Below are 27,263 nucleotides of genomic sequence, written 5' to 3' on the forward strand. Positions count from 1 at the left end.
GCGTTAACTCTCTTTCTACGGATGATCCCCGTTGGACGAGCCTGAACACGTCTGCGGATGCTCACCATGTTCCTGGGATTTGACATGAGGAAGTGTTGAGCCACATGAGCCGGCAGCAGGTTGAACAGGATCCTCTTGTTGTCCAGCTTCACCTTCTCCATGTCGTCTCTCTCCTCCTCCGCCTGCAATCACACAACACAGGAGTGGAGGAGGAGAGGTGGATTCAAAGTGAAACTGATGCTCCATTGTCTCAGTACAATGGAGCTTTAGTGTAGCACAAAGCTCAAAGGCAGATGTAATTGCTTATCCTTATCACTAGAGGGAGATAATGATTTGCAAACAACAGCTCACTGTCATTCTTAAAATAGAAACACTTTCATGATCCACTGAGACTGAATGCAAACAGACAAACATGCAATTCAAACACCCGCTGAAAAACACATTATATCAAAACCATTTCTGCCTAAAACGGAGAATATTTCCACCTGTTTTCATCAGAAATCAACGTGCTTCAAGAATTTCTTGAACATTACTGTCTGTATCTTTGTTTTGTGTGAATAACAATAATTACAATAGAGCTAGATGAATATACAACTGGAAACAAGAATGAATAAATGCATTAAAAAAGAGAGAGAAACCAACCACAAGTTGCACAATTTAACATCAGCTCTTAAATATGTCTCTCCCCAGTGAGGAGCATCTGTGAGTACTAGTTCACATATAACATTAATAATAATCTGCACCATCTGTATACTCCTGCCTGAACATACATACAAGGTCTATGTCATGCTGAATAGTCCAGGGGTGCACCAAACTTTAGTAGTACATGAAAGGTGCACATTAGACCACGGACCCCCAATTTGAGAGGATTTTGTCCTAAACTTTATATGTGAAGCTGAAACCATATTATCATCACTATCTTGTTGCTGCTGTTTACATTCTCCCAGACGCAAATTACATGCACTGCAGGATTAAATGGTTGTACACGTATATGTACATATGTATATATATATATAAATATGTGTGTGTGTGTGTATATACGTATTCTTCTTCCTGATACTTGTTCTATTAGCTCTGGTTGTTGTTTGAACTGCATAAAAATAACAACTTTATTTAGTTTTCTTTACAGAAATGAACAAAATACTGAGATACATTCCTACTGTGTATTTCTTTTTTAAGCTTTGGCGACCCTCAGGTTGGGAACCACTACGCTATTCATTACTTTACGATAAGAAGCTTTGTGCTGGATGAACCAATAAAAGGCAGATGCTTGCATGAGCAGTAACAGGTGCTGCACGTACAGACAGACGTACCTGAGTAGCCCACAGATAGTCGAGCCGCAGCTTCAGGTCCAGCTGCCTCGAATGCAGAGCCAGAGCTCCAGAAAACAGCAAGACCGCCAGCACAGGATCATACCCCCGAGTGTGGAGAAACCCTCCTCTGAAAGACACACACAAACAAAACAGGGTTGCTTTTTATATTTTATTAACTTTGTTTTAACAGCAAATATAAAAATACACTAAAAGACAAATAAAAAACAGGACAAACAGAAACAAAAGTAAACCACGCTGGACCACAAGCACACATCTCCTCCATATAAAACGATACATCACACACAGCTCAGTCTCACCCCACAGCTTGGCGATAGCCGCTGGTCTCCATGACGACTGTGTAGGTGACAGAGAGGAGGAGGAGCAGGAAGATCTTGGGGAGCGAGGAGACGCGGAGGTAGGGGACCAGAGTGAGGGTGCCGGCCACGCAGGACAGCAGGCCGTACGCCATGTTGGGACAGGCTCTGTCCGACGCTGTGCTGTTGGCGTCCAGGGGAACGTCCTCCAGTGCGTCGCTGGAGTTTGCCCCAACTCTCCCCCAAGGAACACATCCCACCTGGAGGAAAGGATGACACATAGTGGGTTACATAACGCTGTAAACAACCAACATATGTAAGCTTTTATCAGTCAGGACACTATTTATGATGACGGCATAAACATATAAGATATAAAGGAGTGTATGTTCTGCTGGAAAGGTGGATTTAAAGTGTTACTAAACCCCTAAATTCTGTAACTCCCTTCCTTCCAGTCAGAGCTAACAGAGCTTCCGGAGCTAACCAGACATGGGCAGCTGCTGTTAGACTCTCCGTGTCTGTGTAGGAAATTAGTTCACCGGAGCTTTTACAGTCACATTTACAGCCATTTGTAAAGGTTTCTGTGTGCTACCTGTGTTGTAACAAAATATAAGTAGGGGGTTGGTTGGTGACGAAAGCTGCCACCACATACGTCACCTGTCCCCAGATCAGCCAACCAGAGAGTGGTTGCTATGCATTTTTATAGCAAAATATGAGGAATTCAGATACTAAAAAATGCACTAAAATGTCCAGATTTGGACATGAATCAATCAACAACACTACTAAATACCCATTTTTGGGGTTTAGTTACTCTTTAAAGCTCCACTGGGAGGGCTTAGTGTTAATATGTATACTGAGATTTGTGAATGTGCACAGGAATCTGCAAATGTGTTTTCAGATTTGTAAAGGTGTAAAAAAAATAATAAATAATTATATTATATATATCTTTTTAAAGCTGTCTGACTGTTACCGTCACAAAGCAATATGTTAAGACGTCTTTTTTGGGTCTGTTTCCGCTAGTTCATCTTGATTAACAAAACAAAGAAAACACACACACACAATAATTAGATGAACAAATGCTGTAGTTAGCAGGGTATTCCCTTCACTACATCCCTGTTGCTACACCTTTGTTTTACTGTGTTTTTACACTTACAGTAGTCACACACCCACGCACTGGCGCACTCATCGGAGCCTGACCGAATTCTGGGGCCGATGCTGACACCAACCTATTTGCGCTAAAAATATTTTAATGGGTATTTTACTTGAACAATAAGTGTTTTATTCTTCTGGGACCCTGCAGCACAATCTGTTCGGCTGTGATGTTTTACTCTGCCAACTCATGTACTGCAGAGACTCGCTAACAGTGAAGTCTGTTGGATAAACATTGAAATGATGACACTGTTTTAAAATCAAGTGCTTTTTTTTTCAGCATGTACTATATTGTTTTATCATCATTATTCTTATACAGGTCTTTAAGCCATTGTATGATTATATTAATACTTTAAACCCCACTATTTAGCATTTATAAGCATTTTTTTTGTACCACACTACACTATTGACTTTGTATGGAATTGTACTTGACAAATAATCTTGAATTTAATAAATTATTACATATGTAATACCACATCGTGGTTGTGATTTTAAACTCACACTTACCACACAGGCCTGGGTGACAGAGTAGGTGAGGAGAACGAGGAAGACGCACAGCACTGTTCGGATCTGGATGGTGAGGCAGCCCGGTTGGCACTAAAACCGGAGGAAAAAATAGAACGAGTCAGTAAATTAAACACCTGTTTATCTACCTCAATAGCATTTTGGACACATCATTAGGCAGGAGTGCATTTTGTGGCGTGGCTCATTATGCGCGGGCCTATTAGAGGAGACGCTTTAAAGGATATGATGACAGCTCAATGTAGCGTGATGCCACAGTGTCATATAGGAGGGTGTGAACGTGATGTCAAAGTGAAGCAGAGTGACCGGGGTCACTCCAACCTGTCTGAGCCTGTAACAGTCAGCATCTGCAGTCATTTACAGAGAAAGAAGTTACATCCAGAAACTGCGAAAGGTTTATTTACTTTACATTACGGACACTTCGGTTCGACCTTCATCAGACAAAATTTGTAAAAGCAAACAGCACCAGAAGATACAACATCAGGCAGTTTTTACCATCTGCTGAAGCCTAAAGAGAAGATGATGATGAAGCTACACTTTCTACTTACTTTTGATGAATTGATTTTATTTATAGGGACACAGGGGTTAAAAACTTATTGTTCTTTTGAGTTTACATTATTTTGCCACATAAGGTCCTTGTGATTTTGATGTGACTAGGCATCTGAATGCTTTCTGGCTTTGTTTACTGTAATGTAATGTTGAGAGTTAGTCAATTAAGGGTCCAGTGTGTAACATTTAGGAGGATCTGTGGGCAGAAATTGAATATAATATTACAGTATGTTTTCATTAATGTGTAATCCCTGAAAATAAAAATTGTTAGAATCAGGCGTTTTTTATCTACAGAGCGAGTCCCAGTGATGTATTACACGGAGAACTGGATACAGCGTTGGAGGCGGGACTCCATTCATTACTGTGGAAGCTGCTGAGAGGCGCATGAACTCAAAAAGGTTAGATTTCCTGGTTTAAAACAACCCGACACTTCCACATAGAGCAAGCGCACTAGAGACTTCGCAGGCTGAGCCACTAACTTCTGGTTTAGCCCTCCGCTAACTTGAATGGAGATAAATTAAACTTTCCAAATGTTATCGGAGCAAATGGATCAAATTATGATATGAAAACAAGTCATTTTGCAGGGATTGTGACGCAAAAAATAAATAAATACACCGTTTAACCGCCCTTTCCGAGTCCACCATGTTGAACTGCCATGTTTCTACAGTAGCCCAGAACGTACAAAACAAACACTGGCTCTACATCGGGCCCTTTGTGTTTTTTTTTTAGTTTAACGGCCACCACAGTTTCTTCTACACACTAAGTCATTTATCAAACAAAAATGACAAATATTCACTGATTCCAGCTCCTCAAATGTGAGGATGTGTTGCTTTTAATGTCTAATGTGTTGAGAAAATTGTTGGTACATTAATCAATAAAAAAATGAACAGTAGTTGCAGCCCTAGGGTAATGATGTCTTACTGCAATACTCATTTATGTGCAAGGAAACATGTCAACGTCCACCATTCATGCATTGACTGTCCACTACATCATGCAGATCATTGTAGAGTCCCATTTGTTTTCAACATATTAATTTTCTTTCCAGGATCGCAGCTCTAATCATTCAGAGCAGCCACCTGATGCTCTGTTTTGCCACTCAGCTGTGTCAAAGAGGGGTGTATCATGTGAAAAAGTAGCATCACTGCATACCCTCTATGCAGAGGAGTCAGGTTTCTGAGCAGAATCCTGTAGGAGGAGGTCTGGGAGTCCTACCTGAACACTGGTGAGATGCAGGTACATGACACAGGTCACGTGGAAACACACACACAGCACCAGCAGCAGCAGCACCAGCATCCCCCTGAGAGGAGAGAGGAGAGACCGGAGTGAGAAAGGCTTCCCCAGTTTTCCACTGACTGCAGTGAAAACACCTTCCTCTCTAATTGTCTCACTACACCCTAGCAAGATCGATCCAATTACGTTACACGAATGGACAAGCTGCAAATGTGGAAGAGTGTGTGTGTGTGTGTGTGTGTGTGTGTGTGTGTGTGTGTGTGTGTGTGTGTGTGTGTGTACGTGTGTGTACGTACTGTGGGATCATTAGCAAATAGATAAGGCCAAAGAGAGCAGCGAGGATCAGGGAGAGAACCACCGCACTGATGAAATGGTCGTCATACACCTGGTGATACTAAGAAAGGACAAAGCAGAGAGAAAATGTCAACATAGGAGGCATTCATCCATCCTTCCAGATCTTTATCTGAGCTTAGGAGCAGGTAAGAGATGCTCACCCTGCTTTCACACCAGACGCACAGGTGTGACATTGTGTAAGACCATTATTTTGAGTGTAGGTGCTGGTTGAGCTCTCTTGAGCATTTGCATTAAGACTTGAACAGTCTGGCTGCAGTAAATATGCATGGGAAAGAGTTGCAAGGTTGTGATGTGACAGCAAAGCCTGGTATTGTCTACACCTTGAGACTCTGTGTGTAACATTGTGGCAAAATGTGGTACTGGACCAACCTAGTGTAGTGAGAACTACCACAGAAGTGGTTTCAAGCACTTTGTCAGGTGTTCAGATGTGTGTCTGCTCGTCTGTGGGCAGATTCTGTCAATGCTATAGCGTCGCACTGTGCAAGACGCACGTTGACAGGCGTCGCAGCTGGTGTGATCCTACTTTCTTTTATATTCATACGGATTTTGGTGAATAACATTTCAGTGTGTTTTCCATTTCGAACACAATTACCATCAGCAGTCAGATCAAATAATCATCTTCTTTGACACTCAGCTCCCAACTATGCAAGCCTGTGTGTTTGTAAAAGACCGAACTTGTTGGGATACAGAATCCGTCCAGAATGTCCTGGGTTTGGGTGTCCTTACAGTTTGACATGTCCAGAATACCTCCAAAGATGCCCAATCAACCTGAACTGGCACCTTCAGCTGTGTAGAAACAGCAGTTCACTCTGACCATCTCCTTATCCCTTACCATTCCCCCTAAAACTCAGCTTAGATATTCCAGAAAAGAAGTTAATTTCACCTGCTTGCATCCATATTGTCAAAAATCATGAAACACAGATGAAAAAGCTTCAAGTTCAGCCTCAGCCTCAAGCATAACCCACCCGAGGGACCAAATTCCACCTGCTGTTCTCACACTTCACCTTATCCTTGTGAACAAAACCCAGAGATACTTAACTCCTTCACTTGGGGCAATGACTCACTTAAGTAGCTAACCAAAGGGATAGAAGGATGGGAACCCTCCAATCCTGAATCAACTGTCATTGTCCCAGATTAAAGGCACTGATCACAAAGGTAAGAAAAGCTGTGCAGTAATCGTGACATGAACTTCGGCAAGTTGAAATGTTGTAAAATCAACCATGAATGTCTTTGTTTCATCATTTTGTTGCAAATCAATCCATCTAGCCATTGCTCGGACTCTATCTGTGTGTTACTGTTTTCAGAGTCCCCGTGTAGTCAACCTATCCACTGAAAATGGCAGGATGGCTTGGTTTTTCTGTGATTTTCTGGATTTAGCCATTTTAATGCCAGGGCTCGCCTCCCAACGTGCAAATGCTCCACTAAAACAAGTCTCCTTCGACACTATTTTGTAAGTACAACGTCGCACCGTCGCTGCTTCCTGAGCTTAGCACTTGCCCAAGACGATTTATTAAACATATAAAAAGTTTTGTTCTACCCTATAGCCGAGTGATAATGGATTCAGCCAAACCTTTCTAACCTTGCAAGGTAGCTGGACCCGTGGCCAGACTACAAGAGTACCGCACCAGTCAGCGTCCTTTGAGGAAGTACTGGTAGCTACAGGGGTGGGTGCTAGGTGTGACGCAGCACACATGGTGGTTCCATGGCGTAGATGCTGCTAGCATCAGTTATATCTGAACTAGAGCATTTTTCTTTACTGAAAGAAGAGCAAAGAAAGGCACTGAAGGCTTTTCTGGATGGAAAAGATGCCCTGGCTACTGGCTCCGGTAAGAGTTTTGACTTCATTGATCTGATTGTTGGAAATAGACAGATGGTCCATCCAGTCACCTGCTGAGTCTTTTTTGAAAGTGCCTTCTCTTTTCCAAACAGTTTCCAATGACGACTTCCCAGATGGTTTTGTAACAAACAGTCTGGTGAAGTCAGGTTGAAACCTTTCTCCAGCACCGGCACGGCGCTGAAAAGAAGAGAGGAGATGGGTCTTCCTATATGAGACTAATCCATCCTTTGGCTGTCAAAATATTTTACGGACCAACAGTCAAGCCAACGGACCAACAAGCCAACTATCAACTGACCTCCCGGAGAAAATGAGAAAGGATAAAGTCAGCGGGACCAAACTGCGCTGCACTGGACAATACATGACATTAGGTTTGCTGTATTTATGTTGCATAAGTTCAGACGTTGCCACATGGTATTCTGTATTTCTGCATTAGATAAAAGCTTTTTATTCTGAGTAAATGACATTAAATTAATCTTGATTATTCAGATTCACTCATCTTGAAACAAAGAATAGCTAAACTTCTGGAACAACAGCAGTTTCCTGAACTCTACAAGCATCCTATGAAGGAAATCTTTTTACTGTAGCTGTGTGGGAGTAAATAAACACTTTATACTAATTTGTCTCTTCATTTTTTTTGCTGTTGGTGGCTTTTTCCTGAGTTCTACAATATGTTAAAATGAATAATAATTAATTACTTTTACTGTGTACAGGGTTTTATTTCTTCTGCTAAGAGTTTGGATGTCTAGATTGCACACAGACACTGACACACACACACAAACCAGTCCCTGTTCTGTGTCTCCTCCTTTATGGCTCTACCCACGCACACATAGGAGAAAGATATCACGTGTGGCGCTCAGACGTTCCTAAATCATTATCTGCACCCCCTCCTGAGAGGGTGGGTGGATTCCTCATACTCACACACACACACACACACACACACACACACGCATACAACATCATAGACAACAGGCGTGGGAGAGAGGGAGAAAGGGTAGAAAGAGAATTAGAGACTGTGCAGGGTGTGTATGTGAGAGAATAAGACAGAGGGGAGGGAGAAGATGCAGTCACGAAGCATGTTACCTTATGTGTAATGAGGAAAAGTATATATTTGTTACATTTTGTGTTGTTTGGTAACTATAAACACAAGTTTCTGGCTCCTGTGTGTGTGTGTGTGTGTGTGTGTGTGTGTGTGTGTGTGTGTGTGTGTGTGTGTGTGTGTGTGTTCTCACCCTGCGCTCCCTGTCTCTGCTCCTGTAGAACAGGGTGATGTAGTTGAGGTCTGATGTCTCGGACTCGGTCTGCCGCGCCTCGATGAGCCGCCCGATGTAGCGGTTGACTCGTGTTCCCGGCGACTGCTGCACGGCTGTGGCTGAGAAGGACGTCCGATTCCTCAGCTTCTCCGTCGCGGTTCGCAGGGCTCTCCGCTGTCGTGGTAGCAAAAAAAAGACAACACAATCAGTCTCTGCAGAGGCCAGCCTGTCTGATGAGTTAAAGTCCACTGGCTCCCAACTGATGTTAAAGCGTACCAATGCAGAGAGTTGTGATTTCAGCATTTAGCAGTGCAAGACTTTGTTCTAAGATTATGAACATCAGTGGAAACAATATGCACAAAGTCTACATCCTGGCTCTGTGAGGCTGCAACTGTCATTATACACCTCAAAACTTAATTGTTTAATGAATTACGGACAGAAAACTTTATGCCTTGTTACCACAAATGTTAAATTTGGCTGAGAGTTAGTAGCAAAAATTGTCATCTAATTTACTCATTTATTTTGTCGATGCACACGTGTACCGTAAAGGTATTACGATATATATGAGATTTAAAACATTAATATGGCAGCAAACAACTGTTTGCTATGTAAAGATATAGTGGAGTCATGGTGTCTCACTCCCTCTGCCTGTGTTGTATCGCAGCCTCTCTGTGGTTTGTTTCCATAGCAGGTCTGCTCCGACTGAAACTGCTGTTTTTATCATCTACGTCGGTGAATTAAGAGTTTATGGTTATTGGAACAGTGGAAAGACTAACAAAGGTTTATTTTGTTTCTGTCCACTTTGAATGAAGTTACGATGATCTGTGAGATAAAATTACTGTTTTTGTCTCTGGAGTCTGGTGGAGAGTGATATTAACGCTGTCTCTGGTTAAACTAAAGGTCTATCTCTGTAGGGGTCCTTTCCATAATGCTGTCAGACACTGACAATAACAATCTGTCAGTGGCAACAACAGGAACTTTTAAAGGACAGATTCTGACAGCACATTTGTCCCCAAAGATTAACATTACCATTGCAGCCCTTTATAAGAATCATCTATCTCAGATAATTAAGGGTTTATTTGACCAAACCAGTGTTGGTAATTGTTGGAAAGACTCTGGAAAGACAATTCTGGTGAGTTTTGTTTTGTTTCTGTCCCATTGTTTTGGCTGCTGGTGCTCTAAATGTGCATCTTTAAATGTATTTGAGGTAAATGCATACAATCCATTATAACAGAATACACAGAGGTGCACGGAGGCGAGGACGTGTGTACGATGTCTTTTCTTACATCTGCACAGCTCGGATGGGAAATGTGAGTCTGGGAGATTTCAAAGTTGCTATAATGAAGTTAGGATATTAGCACATGGATAGATGCACTATAATTTATCTACAATTTATAATCTGTACATCATCTGTTTTTCACAGCTGACATTGCAAAAGCCCAGGCGTAATTAATAACATTAATAATGGTTCTGTTTAATTTAAGTGTCCCAGAGAGCCAGCATGAACATGAGCAGAGCCCTGGGATTGGTTAACTGAAACCCAATTTATTCATGATTAATGTTATCAGATACACCTGTGTTCGTTATGGTAAAAGCCAATGAGGGCTCAGTCACTGATTGAACTAATGTTCACCTGTAAAACAGCAAAACTCATCTCATTCTGACAGAGATGGTATGATGACGTCCTTAAAGAAGTATTGATTGTTTATTGGTAACTACGTAGCGAAAGAATACCAACAGCAATGTGAGATGGATGCAGTGACTGCCTACTGGACAGTATGTGAGTATATTTAACTTAACTTATTCTGGGTTGCTTTTTAAATAAGCTGTACTTTGTCAGCTTAATTTGTCCTCATATTATGTATTGTAATACAGTTTGGGCCGCCACATGTCCCACTCATCTCAATAAGATTTTGCTAATCCAAAAGAAATGTGATTATCTGCTCTAAAAGATGTGACTCATCTGCTCCTCCCTTCAGAAAATACAAACTTCTATCAGTTTTTAATGTGAACATATATCACACTTTTCTTTACACTCTCCTCAGACAGGATCCTAAATCCTAAATCCTAAAGATTTTCATCATCTGTATTGTCATTCTTCCCTTAATCAATATTCATTGAAATACAGAGGACCGTCTCTTTGGAACAAGCTACTTCCATCACTACAATCAATATCTACCTTATGTTTATTCAAAAAACATCTGAAAAGGTTGGATCTCAATAATGTATTTTATCTGGTAAAGTAACTGTACATTTCTATCAATAATGCATTACAGCAGCTTGAATGTTATATTACACAATCTTTGTTTTTATCTGATTTTCTCCTTTTAAAGTATGATTATATTTATAAAGGGGGGGTATCTTTATCTGTGTGTATATATGTATATATGTAATATGCTAAAACTATTACTAAAGCGCACATGAATTCAGCAATGTTATATCTATCTTATGAACTTGAGTGTACACTTTGAACTGTTGGTGGCAAAGTGAAGTCTACTTTATTGTCTGATGATATAGTTTCTATTTGCCGGCTGCTAGTTAATGTAATATTAATGCCACGACATGCTGAAGTTTGAGGCAGCAGTTAATCAGAACACAGGCAGAAAGTGTGTTTTACAGTAATTGCTTTCTGGGTTTGATGGAGTTTGCACTGGTCCTTCGGGGGAGATACTGTTCATGATGCCATAAACTAATACGATTTCCCAAGTTGGAAATAATCAGAATTATCCCTGCAACAAACTGTACATTCAGATTTGTAGCCATTATACAGTCTGAACTGTATGATTAGACAGGTTGTCAGTCAGTTCAGTTGTACAGCTACACTGCAGTATTATAAATAGTATTCTTCAAATTTACACCTGCCTCTACAAAAGAAGATTAAAAACAGTCACTCTCTCATTTAATCATCCAGTCTCACTGGTAGTAACATAAAGTTTGTAATATAGTTCTGCTCCTACGCTACATCCATCTTAACGAGTAATGTAATCAAATTTTGGTGTCGTTAATCCCTTGTTTCAGGAATTCTGTACAATTCAGTCTCCATATAATCTAATATAATATAGTCTTACCTTCCTGTGATCCTTCTATGATTAATTTTTTATTTTTTTTTCTCTTTTATTTATTGCTGTGTTTTACTAGAGGCTTTTACTTTATATATTGCTTATTGATGATGATGCTATCATTCTTAGTGTGTTTATGATTAAAACCTCCATGATTCTTGTTGTTTTTACCCTGTAAAGCACTTCATGAATATAAATAAAGTTTATTATTATAATTCATGTTTTGAAACAAGACAAAGTTGATTGCAGCACTTTTGTTTCACGTCCCGAAACAAGCTCATTTGTACCAGAGACACTTTCACCTCATTGTTGATATTTGAGCTTAATTAATTAGGTTTTTCTGGAACTTTTTTTTCCTTTTTATTGAAAGTAAAGCTCAAGATAGACAAGAGAGGTGGAGAGAGACGTAGCAAAGGGCCACAGAACGGACTCGAACCCACCAGCGGCCCGTCTACCAGGTGAGCTACCAGGATGCCACAAATATCTTGGTATAATTATCAATTAGGACTTGAAAGTGGACATTTATTGGAGTGTAGTGCTCTAAATTCATAAAATATGTACAATAATTCATTTGCACAAATTATGCTGAGGTGCTAAGAGAAATTTAAGCTCTCCATCCAGAAGCTTCCCGATTGAACTTTACCACTCACTGTATGTCCCGCTGTTTTTCCTCCCACGGAAACGGGTTTATTTTGACCGTCACTTTCTATATTTACACCGTGAGCACCTACATTCACTAGAAAGTGGCAGCACTGACTTTGCAGTGTCATAATTCCATTATAAAATATAAAAACTATGTCACAATGCTAGGATTTTGGCACCTTGGATAATCATGTAACAATGTGGCTAATGCTATTAGAGGAGATGATACCAGGCTGTGGGTGATTACCAGCAGTCATAATGCAACCTCATCAGAATCATGAAGTACTAATGCCTGGTCGGAGCTCACACAGTCGGGCGGATTACTGCCAGCAGGCTATTTCTGACAGCTAGACCCTGTGATGTCACTACACCAATCATCAACCAGCAAACCCCAACTGACCGCCCCCCCCCGCCCGACCTCGTAACGAACCGGCAGCACTGTGACTGACTCACCGCTGCGTCACAACGATTTAAGATAACGAGAACAAGTGTAAACGAGCTCAAATTCATGTTACACACACATCAACACATACAGTATCCACATGTGTAGACACACACTGAGAGAGCTTAAGAGCAGTGAGTTTGCGTCACAAGTTGCTCATAATATCTATTCCACAGGCTTACTTTTCAACAAGTAGTTGTAATGCACTGTACTGTAGGACTTATGATGCTGCGAAATCTAGAAATCCAGATTATAGTGTCTGTGTGTGTGTGTGTGTGTGTGTGTGTGTGTGTGTGTGTGTGTGTGTGTGTGTGTGTGTGTGTGTGTGGCGGCCGATTATGAATCCAAGCAGGATTTCACTCCATCACAAATGGACATTTACAAACCCACTAAAAGGATTTTTCCTACTAGCTAACCCAGAAATATTCATACTGATTTTGTACAGTAAAGGGTCGACATTATTATTTCACACACGTTCAGCACCTTGTCGTCGTCCTCGCAGTTCATGACGTTGGAGAAGGGGATCTCGGCCTTGAACATCTTCCGACAGTGCATCAGCTGCACCAGCAGGTAGCACACTGTCTTGAACTTCATCCTCTTGGCTGGTTTGATGTCTGACAGAATAAGACCTGGAAAGATCTGGAAGTGAGGACAAAAGAGAATCAGATGAACAGTAAAGAGAGGAAGAACTAGAGGCTACTGAGAGGTACATAAATTCTGCTCCTGATATACTGTAAATGTAACAGATCACTCAAACAGTTGTATATTTGAGGCTTTTGTCTTCATTAAACTGGTTAAAGTAAGTGTTAAACAGCTCCACACTCTGACTGCCATCACTGTCAGTCAGCAACATGGGTCTTCCAGTCTCTTCTCTTCTGCAGACAATAGAGAATATATTTTCTGGTGTCCCTTTTCCATTTTATCCAATCAGGAAAGAGTTGTTTTTTTATCTAATAAAGCCAACACATCAGACTAAAACTTAATACATTTGATCTAAAAAATGGTTGGTTAAAGCTGGTCATAAATGTGTATAACTAATAGAAACACACCTATTAACATATTTACAGAAGATGAATCAGTTAGTATTATTATTAGTGCTAAATGAGATTCATTTCCACTCTCTGAAGCCTTCCAGATAATTCAATATATGCAGTTATGCTCTAAAATGAAACTTTAAAACTCATTTCCAATCTCTTTTTACATACAATCTTTCAGTTTATTACTCTGAGGACCAAAATCCAGTTTCTTGAATAATAAACCTGAGAAAAATCAGCGTTATCCAGTCAAGAATGAGGAGGCCAAGGACGACATCCCTTAAAAGACTTTGGAGAATGGTCTCATTCATGGAAATGAAGTAGGCTTGAGCCTGAGTGGGATTTTTACAGTAAACTGCAAGTGAGCAATGTTAGAAAACCCGAATATGTGAACAGTTTATTTGTGTGTGTGTTTGTTCATGCTCACACAAACAAAGTGCACAAGCTTTTAGCTGCGGATTTAAAGAGCAGACACACACTCTGGTTCACATGTACAGTTGGTGCGAGATAGTGATACTAGCCGTGTGTATGCCAGCTTAACACATGGCCTACCTCCCTCTCGGCAACCCGGAGGATTAACTGTTGTAACGCTGATAGATGTGTCACCTCTCGAGTTGCACGCTTGATGAGAGAGAGAGAGAGAGAGAGAGAGAGAGAGAGAGAGAGAGAGAGAGAGAGAGAGAGAGAGAGAAATGCAGAAGAGAAACTATTCTGACGTACTTTGCGTCTGTGTGATGGCACGATGAAATATGTCTCTATGTGATGTTTCTGAAGGAAGGCATGTCTCTCGTGGCCGAAGCCCGGTTCCACCTCGTAGTCCCCGTTCAAACACTCCAGGGTGGTCCTTGTGATGTGCACCTTGCTGAGAGCACAAGCAGAGCAGGGGACGCAAGGCAGTTAGTGATAAAAGTCTGGCGCTAAGGTCTCAAATCATTATCCCCCTCATTATTTTTATCGGCCTAATAGCCCCTCGGCTCGCTCAAAATTCTTCACAGCAAAGAAATTTTCATACTAACGACTCATTTAATCTGGTAACGAGTTCTAAAATCTTATTACTTCACTTGAAACAAGACCAAATTGTGCCAAGGAGGTGACCTCATTTCACTGCTTTTTAAATGCAAATCAGCTTGTTACTGTATATGACTTTTCTTGAATGAAGTGACATCAATTTAAAACTCGTGTTCGGCCTTATTCCAAGCTGCTGTTACTGTCCTTTCTTCAAGAAAATCCACAAAACTGCATCAAAGCGAAATAATTAAATCCCACTAACTTTTTAAGACAGAATATGAGATAAGGTGACTTCTTAAAGGATAGTGTTATATTTGGTCCTTTTTACTGTTATTAAGAAATTGCATTAAAGGACCAACAATTAATTAATGCTAATGTGCAGCCAAAGTCTCATATAGCTTATATCTCTGTGCCATTAAACATCTCGATTCTTTTGTTTCTTTTAGTTGTGAAAACAGCGAACAGTACTTTACTTCACAAACTCGCTAATGTGATCCTTCCAGAAGAATCTGAAAAACTAAAGGCAGACTATGAAAACACAGCAACAGGACTTAAGGAGTGAATATAAGTGGGAGAATATGACACATCTAAGGACGTACTGCGGTGTGTGCCTAAACTAGCTGTTTCCTAAACTAGTCTCTGCTTATATTTACATACGTTTACAAATAAAAATGTACTTTGGCTACCAAATTTAGCTGCTTGGAGCTTAGAAATATTATATCACCCTCTATCCCTCAGGGTTTTAGGAGGATCTATTATATATATATAATATTCATCAGTATGTTTTCATTAGTGTATAACCACCTGAATATAGGAACTTTTTGTTACCTTAGAATGAGACGTTTTTATCTAATGAGGCTTCTGCAGCCAATTTAAGTGGACATCTAATATCTGATTTACTGATTTTGGATTATTGTAACTCAATTGGCCTCAAACATTGGTCCATCAGGTTCTATAAACTACACTCTCCACATTTATCATGATGAAGAAATATAGTATATGTCCTGCTAATGCAGAGTTATCACTCCTTTATGTGTTTTTTTAATTAAATCACATTACTATTTGACTTCTATGTCTCATACTTACATAAAAATATCTTATAGTTACAAGATGCTTCATGATAAGAAAACTCAATGATTATGACATCCCTACTGCATCGTTCACAACCATATTTAACTCTTCTTGTAATTAAGGCATCTGGATTTGGATCTAATTGTCTATATCTATAATTAGGAAAAATATCTTTATAATTATGAGATACAGATCTCATAAGTGTTAGATAGAAATCTCCCAATTATAAGACTCGTAATAGAGATGCTGTATCATAATACCGCCAGCGTCAGTTGTCTTTTCAGTGGATTTGTCATACATTATGTTTAATCAATAAGTCTATAAAAATACATATGCATAAAGAATACAGTTCCCTATCGGTTACTGCTGGGATTGGATGCACACATTATACAGCTGAATCTCTGTTGCTGGGATACTGTGTGTGTGTGTGTGTGTGTGTGTGTGTGTGTGTGTGTCTGTGTGTGTGTGTGTGTGTGTGTTTGCACCGTGACCGCTCAGAGTCCAGTCTGAGTGGGTGTAACAGTCAGCACTGACCCAGGCAGCCCTCCGGCCTCCATCACATTTGCCAGTGTGACGTCGTTTGACCAGACGTCATACTGCCATTTCCTGAGGCCCAGCACGCCGCACAGCACCCGTCCTGTGTGCAGACCAACACGCATGTTCAGATCCACCTCCGTCGCCTCCACCACCGACCTGCAGGAGGGTGGGATGGGGGGGAGAAAGTTAACCTCTAAAACTGTTGAAACTAATCTGATTTTAACCTCCACCAAGGAGGTAATGATTCATTCCTCTGTGTGTTTGTTAGCAGGATCTAAAAAACCATTTAGGACATTTTGAACATTGAGGCGATGGATCAGAGAACAAGTATTAGTTTAAGGGTGCTGATCTGGTACCAGGTGTGTCGTATATCCAATGTTGAAACATCTCAACAAATACTGGACTGATGGACATTCACGGTCCCCAGAGGATCGATCTGTCTGATGTTTGTGATCCATAATCAGGTTAAAATCTCAATTTGTCCAATACTTTGTTCTGCAAAACTAATGACTTTATATTTAACGCTAATTAGCCAACACTAAACTAAGGTGGTGAACAAGGTAAACATCATACCTGCTCAAACATCAGCAGTTTAGCATCTTCATTGTCAGCGTCTTAGCATGCAGATTTTATCTCAAAGCACCTCTGGGCCAACGAACAGAGCATGTTAGTAGACTCCTACTATAGTATTGTTGCGATTGAGATTAATTCTTACACTCAAATTAATAGGTTTTAACTGTGCTTATTTTGATGCTGAACAGAATACATATATATATTTATTAGCAACACCTAGGTAGAGGTGTTCAGAGATGTGCACTCTGTAAGTAGTTTCTTAAAACTCTTGTGGGAGAACCTGACCTTCTGACCTATTTAGTGGTAGGAAAAAACATAAAAAGTCTCAAAATGAGAACTGGACTTTATGCGTGTACGGGTAGCCGTGCAGACCACCTTCACTTCCTCGTGTTGTGGTCAAAGGAGATAAAGCGGGACTTCTCCAAAGCCTCTGCTCTCCAGTAAATCACTACACAAAGCTCATCGTCACCAGCGAAAGGTCAGACACTTCAGATGATGTTTGTGTGTATGTTTACAGGGTGGCGGCAAAGAAAATGTGGTCGGTCTGCCCATCAGGCTGAAGGAGTGATGTCTCTCTCACACACACACACACACACACACACACACACAGACGGAGAGAAGAGTGTGTATGGCAGCACCTGTCCTCTGAGATAAAGGACTCCTACAGCAGCATCCATCCACTCAGACAGAGCAGCGGGGAAAGGGAACGTGGCAGGCACGAGGAGATGAGTTAAAGGCTCTCTGTGTGTATATCTGTGGAAGGGAGGGGGTGGGGTGGGGTTGGGGGGGGGTATGCATGTGTGCCACCAAGTGTGTTTGTGGTTGTGAAATTGTCATAAATTAAAAGTTTTGTCTCAGTCTGCAGAATCTATCTGTCGTCAGTATTCAGATTTACACACATTTCCAACATCTCTTTGTTGTGTCCAAACAAAACAAAGTAGTTCTTGCTCCTATGTCAGGTATTACTGCAACATGTGTGTTTCATTAAGGTTGTAGTACATTTTAAATGTTTGGCAGTCGGCTCTGTGACAGTGTGAGAGAACGCTGGCAGATGCAGAGACAAGCTGTCAAAAGACTAATAAATGCTCAATTTAATTTAAGCTGATCCAAATCGCTCTTAAAAACTGAAAACACACTCTCTTCTCAAATAGTGGAAATTTACTCTACTTTTAATTTACTTTATTTACCTTTTATAGCTGAGAGAACCAGGCCTGTATTTGGAATATTGTAATAGAAACAGGCTTTTATTCCTAATTCTCTTTAATGTAAGCTCAAAACTCCCTCCATGTTTAACTTTCTTTATTTTACAAGGATGCCCCATTGAGATCAATTAAAATACAACATTTACATAATATACAAAAATATCCACAATAAAACAGAACAACAAACACAATAGCCTCCCAAGATAAACAACTACCTGCCTCCATCTGCCAACAGTAACTCATACATTCAGTTTGATATACATTTCCACGGCACTAATTCCACCAGTTTCTCTTTTTAACAGAAATGCTTTTTTATTCACTAATTATTTCCAGTTACAGATAAAGTCGGCACTTCCTGTCAGGCTATTAGTGTGAAAGATCTGTGAAAAAATATTTCAGATCCAGTGACAGTACCTTAACAGTGATAAAAAAATGGCAAATTATTAGAAATTGGAAATAATTGGTGAATGAAAACAGTTTCGAAGCATGACATTATGAGTCTAAAGTCTAAATATAAGTAAATATATGTTTTTTACCATTTACCAGACCATCTGTTTCCTCATATCTAAGGGTTACGAGATAAAACATGCTTTAAAAATAACATTTAGCCATTCGACTTTTGGCCGAACTTGGCAGAGCCTTCTACTTCAGTGAGTAATGAGTAATAATTTAAGGTCACGAATGTTCATGCAGATGAAATGAAACCTGCACAGATGTGTGGGCGCCCTGATGCATGTTAAAGAGAAGGTGTATGTGTGTGTGTGTGTGTGTGTGTGTGTGTGTGTGTGTGTGTGTGTGTGTGTGTGACTCACGCGATCGTGTCAATCATGTCCAGTCCCATCTCCACACAGCAGTGGGCGTGGTCTGCCTTGGGTTGGGTCAGTCCCGACACACAGTAGTAACAGTCGCCCAGGATCTTTATCCGCCGGCAGTGATTCTCCTGCAGACACACACACAAACGAGACGGACAGATGATCGTCTGAATCGACCTACTGTCGTCCAACAGATGGACAATGCCAGTCATGCTAGAGAAATGTTTCCATTGGTTACCATGACAACAGCTGAACCACTTGCAACTCGACTTGGATCTTCACTTGAGCCCTTAAGTCAACTGAAAACCAATTCTCATTAACAATGACGACCAGGCCAAAAGCATTAACATTTACCTTCCCCTCAAGCCCTGAGATTACTTATTTAAAAGCGCGCCTCGAATCCATTAATTTCCCTTTATTTTCAGAATCTACTTACGTTAACAACTTCCCAGTAAGTCGAAACTTAATTCCCCAAATCCACTTTGTTTGACCCAATCTGACAACATCCAGTCAAGTTGCAGGAGAGAACCACGAAGAACTAACGATACTGAAGATAGTTTGATTTTGTTCTTTCTGTCGTTAAAATGGCATTATGTTTGGTGAAGAGTGCATCAGGACTTGTTTAGGACTCGAAACTCAAAGTTTAGGACTTGGGGCATACTTGTGACTTGCGAAACAAGGACTTGGTCCCACCTCTGGTATTTACATAGCTTAAAACACAGCTTAAGAGCACAGACTGTAACAGCAGCCTTAATAGTCCATCATTTATATAGCAGTTAATAATTATAACAGAGCTATTGCTATTTTTAAACCTTTTCTTATTCTCATAAAAAGCTAAACTGGATGACTCTTGGGAAAGAATTCAAAGTTTTGTGTGTCTTACAAAAAAAAAAACTGAAGACACTGTGGGTACATCTGTAGAGCATTCCTGCACTGAACAGCTGAAAGACACAGCGTACTTTTACATGAGATCCGACTGTACAGAAACTCCTCGGATGCTCATCTCTGCTCATGTAAATCAGATGTGTGTGTATTTGTGCAACCATGTGTGTGTTAGTAGTTGAGTCCAACTCTAATTGCTCCGACATGCTCTTGAAGTAGAATCCCGCCCACACATTCCCAGACAGATCAGCTATTTGTCACAGTGCACATTGTGCACAAACTCTGCAACGATGACACGCACACAAACACCAGTACACACACACACCTTTTAAAACAACATGACCACACACACGCACACACAAACATACCTGCAGAAGAGCCCAAACAGCAGCATGGTTGCACGCAGACAGACTGTACAGGTACTTCGGTTTAGTCACACACACACACACAGGGTTTCCATTTGGCACTGTATCACTCACAGTCATCAGAAAATCGTAATGGTAGACCCTACAAAGCTTAGCCTGCAGGCAGCCTCTGAGTGACAAACACACACATGCACAGACACACACACACAGACACACACACACACACAGAAACACACACACACACACATACAGAGGATTCATGACAACTGCAGGGTAAGAGGCGGAGATGAGAAGAGAGGAGACGGGGTGCTCTGGTTTTCTGCTCACGGGAGCAGAAAGATTCTGGCGTGGGAGGATATGAGAATTCAGAACGTGGATGATTATCCCAGCGCTAGGAACAGAAAGTGTGTGTGTGTGTGTGTGTGTGTGTGCAGAAATGAGAGAGAAATTATCAGCTGACAGCAAGAGATGTCGAGAGAGAGAAAGAGAGAGAGAGAGAGAGAGAGGGGTATCTGTGTGTGTTTTTTGGAGACAAGTCCAGAGTTGGGACCAGGAAGCAGAGCTGCTGTCTTACACACTTCTCTGCGCTTTCTTTAGAACAGTCACCCACCCAAACCCCCATAGAGACTGTGTCTGTCCCCCGACCACCTAAATTATTTAAAGAAATAAAAACAAGAGGAGTTCAACATAAAAATCTAATAAAAATTAAAACTAACTCCTCAGTAGCACAAAATAAGAGATTGAAATGTGGGCTGTTAAATATCAGGTCTCTGTCCTCTAAAGCTGTTTTAGTGAATGAATTAATATCAGATTATGATATTGATTTACTTTGTCTTACTGAGACCTGGTTGTCCCACGAGGAGTATGTTAGCCTAAATGAATCCACCCCGCCCCAGTCATATTAATACTCACATTCCTCGAGGCACTGGCCGAGGAGGTGGAGTAGCAGCCATATATGATTCGAGTGTTTTGATGGACCCTAAACCTAAACTAAATTATAATTCATTCGAAAGCCTTGTTCTTAGTCTTTCTCACCCAAACTGGAAAACACTGTAGCCAGTTCTATTTGTTATAGTGTACCGCGCTCCTGGACCGTACTCTGATTTTATATCTGAATTCTCAGAGTTTCTATCAAGTTTAGTCCTTAAATCAGATAAAGTAATTATTGTAGGTGATTTTAATATTCATGTGGATGTTAACAATGACAGCCTTAGTAACGAATTTATATCATTAATAGACTCAATTGGCTTCTGTCAGAGTGTAAATAAACCAACTCATTGTTTTAATCACACTCTTGACCTTGTTTTATCATATGGCATTGATATTGAACATTTAATAGTCTTCCCACATAATCCTTTCCTATCTGACCATTATTTAATAACTTTTGAATTCATATTATTAGATTATAAGCCATTAGGCAAAATTTCCTACAGCAGATGTCTATCTGACAGTGCTGTAGCTAAATTTAAGGAGGAGATTCCTTCAGTGTTTAATTCAATGCCATGTCTGAATTCAACTGAGTCCTATAACGACTTTAGTCCCTCTGAAATTGATAATCTTGTCGATAGTGCTGCAGGCTCACTACGATCAACATTAGACTCTATCGCTCCTATAAAAAGGAAATAATTAAAACATAGGAGACTAGCACCTTGGTATAACCACCAAACCCGCCAGTTAAAACAAATAGCTAGGAAATCTGAAAGGAAATGGCGCTCTTCCAAATTATCAGAATATCGCTCAAATTGGCAAGATAATCTTAAAAATTATAGAAAGGCCCTCCGTAATGCCAGAGGAGCCTATTACTCAGCACTAATAGAAGAAAATAAGAATAACCCTAGGTTCCTCTTCAGCACTGTAGCCAGGCTGACAGAAGAATTAAAAAAAAAAAAAACCAAAAAAAAAAAAAAAAAAAATTTAAATAAGTTTTTTTTTAAAAAAAAAATTTTTATTAAAAAAAAAATTAATCACCAACTGCCATCAACAGTTATAGTGGCCCAAGTTCAGGACCCAAAACTAGATATATATTTAGGCTGTTCTTAAAAAATTCAAGAAACGTTTTCTCCCCAACTAGGCTGCTTAAAGAAGTTGTTCCCTTAATTGGCACTTCTTTACTGGATATGATTAATCTTTCTTTATTATCAGGATATGTACCACAGTCCTTTAAAGTAGCTGTAATTAAACCCCTTCTTAAAAAGCCCACTCTTGACCCAGGGGTTTTAGCCAACTATAGACCGATTTCTAACCTCCCCTTCCTCTCTAAGATTCTGGAGAAAGTAGTCGCCAAAGAGTTGTGTGACTTTTTACATAACAATAGTTTATTTGAGGATTTTCAGTCAGGATTTAGAGTTCATCACAGCACAGAGACAGCTCTGGTTAAAGTTAATAATGACCTTCTGACTTCTTCTGACAATGGACTTGTCTATGTACTTGTATTATTAGATCTTAGTGCTGCATTTGACACCATTGACCATAATATTCTTTTACAGAGACTTGAGCATCAAATTGCCATTAAAGGAACCGCACTAAGCTGGTTTAAGTCATATTTATCAGATCGCTCGCAGTTTGTACATGTTAACGATGAATCTTCAATAAATACTACAGTTAGTATTAGGTCAAGACAGACGACCACCCACCTAGAGCCGAAGGATCTGTCCTAGGTTTCTGCCTTTTAACAGGCAGTTTTTCCTTGCCCTTGTCTCCAAGGTCTTGCTCATGGTGGTATTGTTGGGTCTCTGTAAATAATGTTTTAAAGAGTTCGGTCTAGACCTGCTCTATTTGAAAAGTGTCCTGAGATAACTTCTGTTATGAATTGACGCTATACAAATAAAATTGAATTGAATTGAATTGAAGTCGGGATGTTAAACCAGCTGATCGGAGGCAGTTTGTCTAATTGGGGGCAAAATCGGTGTCCCCAGTTTGCCTTGATTTATTTCTGTCTTCATCGTGGTTAGATGAAGGCAGAGGTTATGTTAGGCGTTTGTCTGTTAAGGTTAAAGTTTTAGGTTGAGCCTCCGGGGAATAAACGTGTTGTGTAGCATAAGGCAGTGAGGCAGGCTCAGCAGCTGTGACAGAGCCTGTTTGAAAGTGAATTTCTCCTTCGCTAACACGACAGGGTATAAATCTCAATTAGGATGCAGCTGCAGATACACACACACACATGCAAACAATATATCTCATCACAAGATTTCCATATAATGGCTTTGTGAGTGCTGGAGCACTGATATCAGGCCACATGTCAACTATCTTTGCTCTTTCTCTCCCTCTGTACCCCCCCCGTGTTAAGCCATGAGTGATTGCAGAGATGCAGAATGAACTCAAGAGGGATAATCCTGCTGATCATGTGACTTTTTGTGTGTGCCTATATGTATGTGTGTGTGTGTGTGTGTGTGTGTGTGTGTGTGTGTGTGTGTGTGTGTGTGTGTGTGTGTGTGTGTAAACTGTCCGAAGAGATCTCTTGGCGAGAGTTCGGGTACATGGCACGCTGAGGGGTTGAGTGAAAGGGATACTTTATAGTAAATGTTATAGTTTAAACTTACTTTTGGGCCATTTATTATTAAATTATTCATCTGTCGTAAAAAAAAAACAAATCATTTATAAAAAAAGTAAAGTAACAACAATTGGAGCTGTGTGAGGACTTTTCTTATTTATTTTAAAGCTGCATTTTTAATGATTTTTTTTTTTTTTTTTTTTTTTCAAAAATTTTTTTTTTTTTTTTTTTTTTTTTTTTTAATTTTTTTTTAAATAAGGGTTTTTTTTTAAAAAAATATTTTATTTTTTTGGTTTTTTTTTATTAGTGTATAATTACCTGAATATAGTTCAATCGTTGTGTTTTTGTTACCTTTGAATGAGACGTTTTTATCTACAGACACCATCGGTCACTTTCTATAGAAGCCGCCATGTTGAACCAACATTTTTCTACAGTAGCCCAGAATGGACAAACCAAACTGTAGTTTGTCCTACACACTTCACAGCCCGTTCTCATTCCCAGGTTGTCAAATACAGACAGCAGCGGTTTTCAGTCAGTTGCAATCTCAAACTTCACCCGTAGATGCCACTAAATCCTGCACACTGGCCATTTAACTGTGTGTTTACCCAAAAATAGTAGCACTTTCTTTAGTATAATTTATCAAAAATCGAAGTGAGAATAAAATCGCTAGTAGTTTGGCTCAATGTTTTGCACGGGGTGACTAATATGAATTAATGACACTACAATGATCTAATGGTCTAATCTGCAATGTTGCGTAGAATGCGTTGAATTTACGTTACTTGTTGCAATCCCAACATCGGGACGGGTTTATGAGCATACGTTGAGGTAGTTTCTGCACTGAATCTCTACAGTACAAACTGATGAGTGTGTGTGTGTGTGTGTGTGTGTGTGTGTGTCTGTGTGTGTGTGTGTGTGTGTGTGTGTGTGTGTGTGTCTCATGCAGCATTAATATGATTATAGTAGTCTGGTGGCAGATAACCTATCACTCACCTAATCTTCTTTTCCTGAGAACAACGCTACACAGGCTTACTGACGTACAGTGAATGCTACCATACACACACTCGCTCTTTATCAAGTGCAGTAGTCCCAGTAGTGCTCACACACACACACACACACACACACACACACACACACACACACACACACACAGAAACACTCCGCCTCCTCAGCCCTTATCTCCCCTCCGTCTAAAAATCGGTTCACTCATCTCTCCCTCTCTCGTCCTTCCAGTTCCTTCTCCTTCTTGACCTTCATCTCCTCCTCCTCCTCCTCCTCCTTAATGTCAGTCAGCCTCTCCAGCTTTACTTTCACTATTGGATCAATATATGGCTTGGCATAATAAATGAGCTCCAGGACTAAATAATACATTTCGTTTTCTTGGAGGCTTTTTGTGTAGCAGAGGAACAACAGGCGGAAACAGGAGCTCGACCAACTGTTTGGAGTCAATTCCAGCCAGCCCGCCGCCCCCACTGTAGACTAACTGAAATAACTCAATTTGCTTTTCATAAGTTGCACCATCTTGTGTACTCACTGAAACCAAAACCGAAACATACTAGAGCTCAAACCGATACATGATATATATATATATATCAATATCACCAATCACAATCGTTTTGAGTGGCTACAGTGCCCTTACAAATGGGTGCCAATGGCAGGCTCGTACAGGGACACTGGAAGAGTTAAAGGTGCTGAGAGAAAGTCTGTCTATAATGCATGATATTCATGTTTTTTTTGCATTCATTTGAATCGCCAGGCTCATTTATAACTTATTTAATAGTTATCAATAACATTTTAGTTAAGTTTTAATAACTTTTTAGTGGATAAAACTGATACAAAAACAAGTCACACACCCACAGTCTACTTCCTGTGAGTCAGACTATGTTTTAAGTCATTTAGAGACGTTACCATTACATACTTTATGCACCAAAAAACACTCACATGTTGTTTTTTAATTCGCCCTGTACATATCATGGTCATAATTCTTTAATACCTACATTTAAAGCTGCTATAATCAAGATATTGACATTAACAAATAGCTGTAATGAAAACTGCTTACTACATACTACTGACGTATGCAGTATGCAGAACCTCCTGCTTTATAGTACTGTGCAGTATGAAAATGTACTTTGCAATCAATCTACTTTGCAGTATGCTAGGCCAGACTGAGCCGGTGTCTGATTTTGGAAACAATAAGTAAACTAGTAAACAACAACATGGCTAATGGCAAACCACCGCTACTTAAAGCTAGTTTTAAATGTAGATTTTTATGCTTTTTCCAAAGAGGAACATTGATCTGAGAGATGCTTATCTGATGATTGGAAAGAACCAGATTCACAGGCGTTTTGTCACATTCAGTGAATCAGAAATATGTGTCAGGTAAAAGTAAAACGTAAAGTACAGATACCTGAAAAGGCTAATGAAGTACTAGTTAAGTTGCTTCCCACATCTGCCTATCAATTATTATCATTTAACTGAAACTGTGTTACAGAGAAAAGATTTTGATGCAGACTGATCACACTGAGCACATTATCTCTTCAGGTCATCATTCTCTTTATGAAGCATGTGAACTGAGGGGGTTGGCAGTGGGGGAGGGGAGGAACACTTACTGTAGCCAGCTCATCAAACTTCCCAAAGAGTTCGTTGAGCAGCTTGACCAGTTCCTGAGCAGTACACTGAGAAGCCAAGCTGGTGAAACCCACAATGTCTGCAAACAGGATGCTGCCAGAAGAGAGAGGAAGACAGATTATTAACTTGTCATGACAGATGATTTTAAATATTATGCCTCCTTGTGTTCTCCAGGACTCTGCAGTTCATACTACACAAAAACAGATGAGGTGTTAAGTGCACAGACTAGTATTTTTTCTCCCCATTCTGACACAAAATACCCACAGTTCACCGAGAAATTGGCTAATGGCGATCAAAAGCGAAGCAGCGAGTGCCATAATCCAATCCCTGATAAGTGAAAGCGTCTTTTAGGCCAACCACTAAATCAATTACAGAGTTAAATTGCCTGCTGCTGGCTAGCTGCTGTAGTGGGGATGAGGAAGGTGTTGAAAGCTACTTAGCCCCTCATTCATTTGCTTAGAGGCAGGCCAGATGGCAACAAAACAAGGTGTTATGGATCTTATTGACTCAGTCCAAAAAGAAAAAAAAATCCCAGCTCCTAGGGGAGTAAAGGCATCAGAGCTGGAGCGCTGTGTAGAGCTGGGTATCATTTAAAATGTTACAGTGCACAGATACAATGTTTTAATTAAAAAAACGTAACAAAACTCTTAAGAACAAACTTCCTTATTTCTCATTTACTTCCAAAATAACAAAATTGTTACTTATTTCTGTTTAAATAGAAAAAACTTCAAAATTATCCCATGCAATGTATCATTTATAGCTACAGCTAATTCCCAATGTCCCGTCCCTAGGAGGGTCTTTATAAATGTCTGCTACTAAAGTTAATTAATAGGATTTTGACATATTAAATAAAATAATAATCCATTTTAACTCACTAATAGCTTTTTCCAGAACTATTATCGTACATTATCGTCTTCCTCGGCGGATGGAGATACTCCAGTTGACCTATATGAGCCATTTCCATGACAACTGTTCAAGTCTATCAGACTATAAGACTGTGAGATGCGGT

The 27,263-nt window shown here is 40.1% G+C and overlaps 1 protein-coding gene across 1 annotated transcript in view; it reads right to left on the bottom strand.

Moving 5' to 3' along the window:
* LOC127350890 (adenylate cyclase type 1-like) overlaps positions 1 to 27,263 on the bottom strand; it is a 51,078-nt gene that overhangs the window by 11,719 nt on the left and 12,096 nt on the right. Inside the window, exons 4-15 of the mRNA XM_051377942.1 lie at positions 26,236 to 26,347; positions 18,896 to 19,023; positions 16,306 to 16,464; positions 14,413 to 14,554; positions 13,142 to 13,297; positions 8,495 to 8,689; positions 5,371 to 5,468; positions 5,057 to 5,141; positions 3,281 to 3,370; positions 1,631 to 1,887; positions 1,314 to 1,440; positions 66 to 182 (exon numbers count right to left, since the gene is read on the bottom strand). Coding sequence (XP_051233902.1) covers positions 66 to 182; positions 1,314 to 1,440; positions 1,631 to 1,887; positions 3,281 to 3,370; positions 5,057 to 5,141; positions 5,371 to 5,468; positions 8,495 to 8,689; positions 13,142 to 13,297; positions 14,413 to 14,554; positions 16,306 to 16,464; positions 18,896 to 19,023; positions 26,236 to 26,347 — 1,666 coding nt within the window. The remainder of the gene's footprint in view (positions 1 to 65; positions 183 to 1,313; positions 1,441 to 1,630; positions 1,888 to 3,280; positions 3,371 to 5,056; positions 5,142 to 5,370; positions 5,469 to 8,494; positions 8,690 to 13,141; positions 13,298 to 14,412; positions 14,555 to 16,305; positions 16,465 to 18,895; positions 19,024 to 26,235; positions 26,348 to 27,263) is intronic.

This window comes from Dicentrarchus labrax, unplaced genomic scaffold (genome assembly GCF_905237075.1).
Source record: "Dicentrarchus labrax unplaced genomic scaffold, dlabrax2021, whole genome shotgun sequence".
Classification (NCBI taxonomy): domain Eukaryota; kingdom Metazoa; phylum Chordata; class Actinopteri; family Moronidae; genus Dicentrarchus; species Dicentrarchus labrax.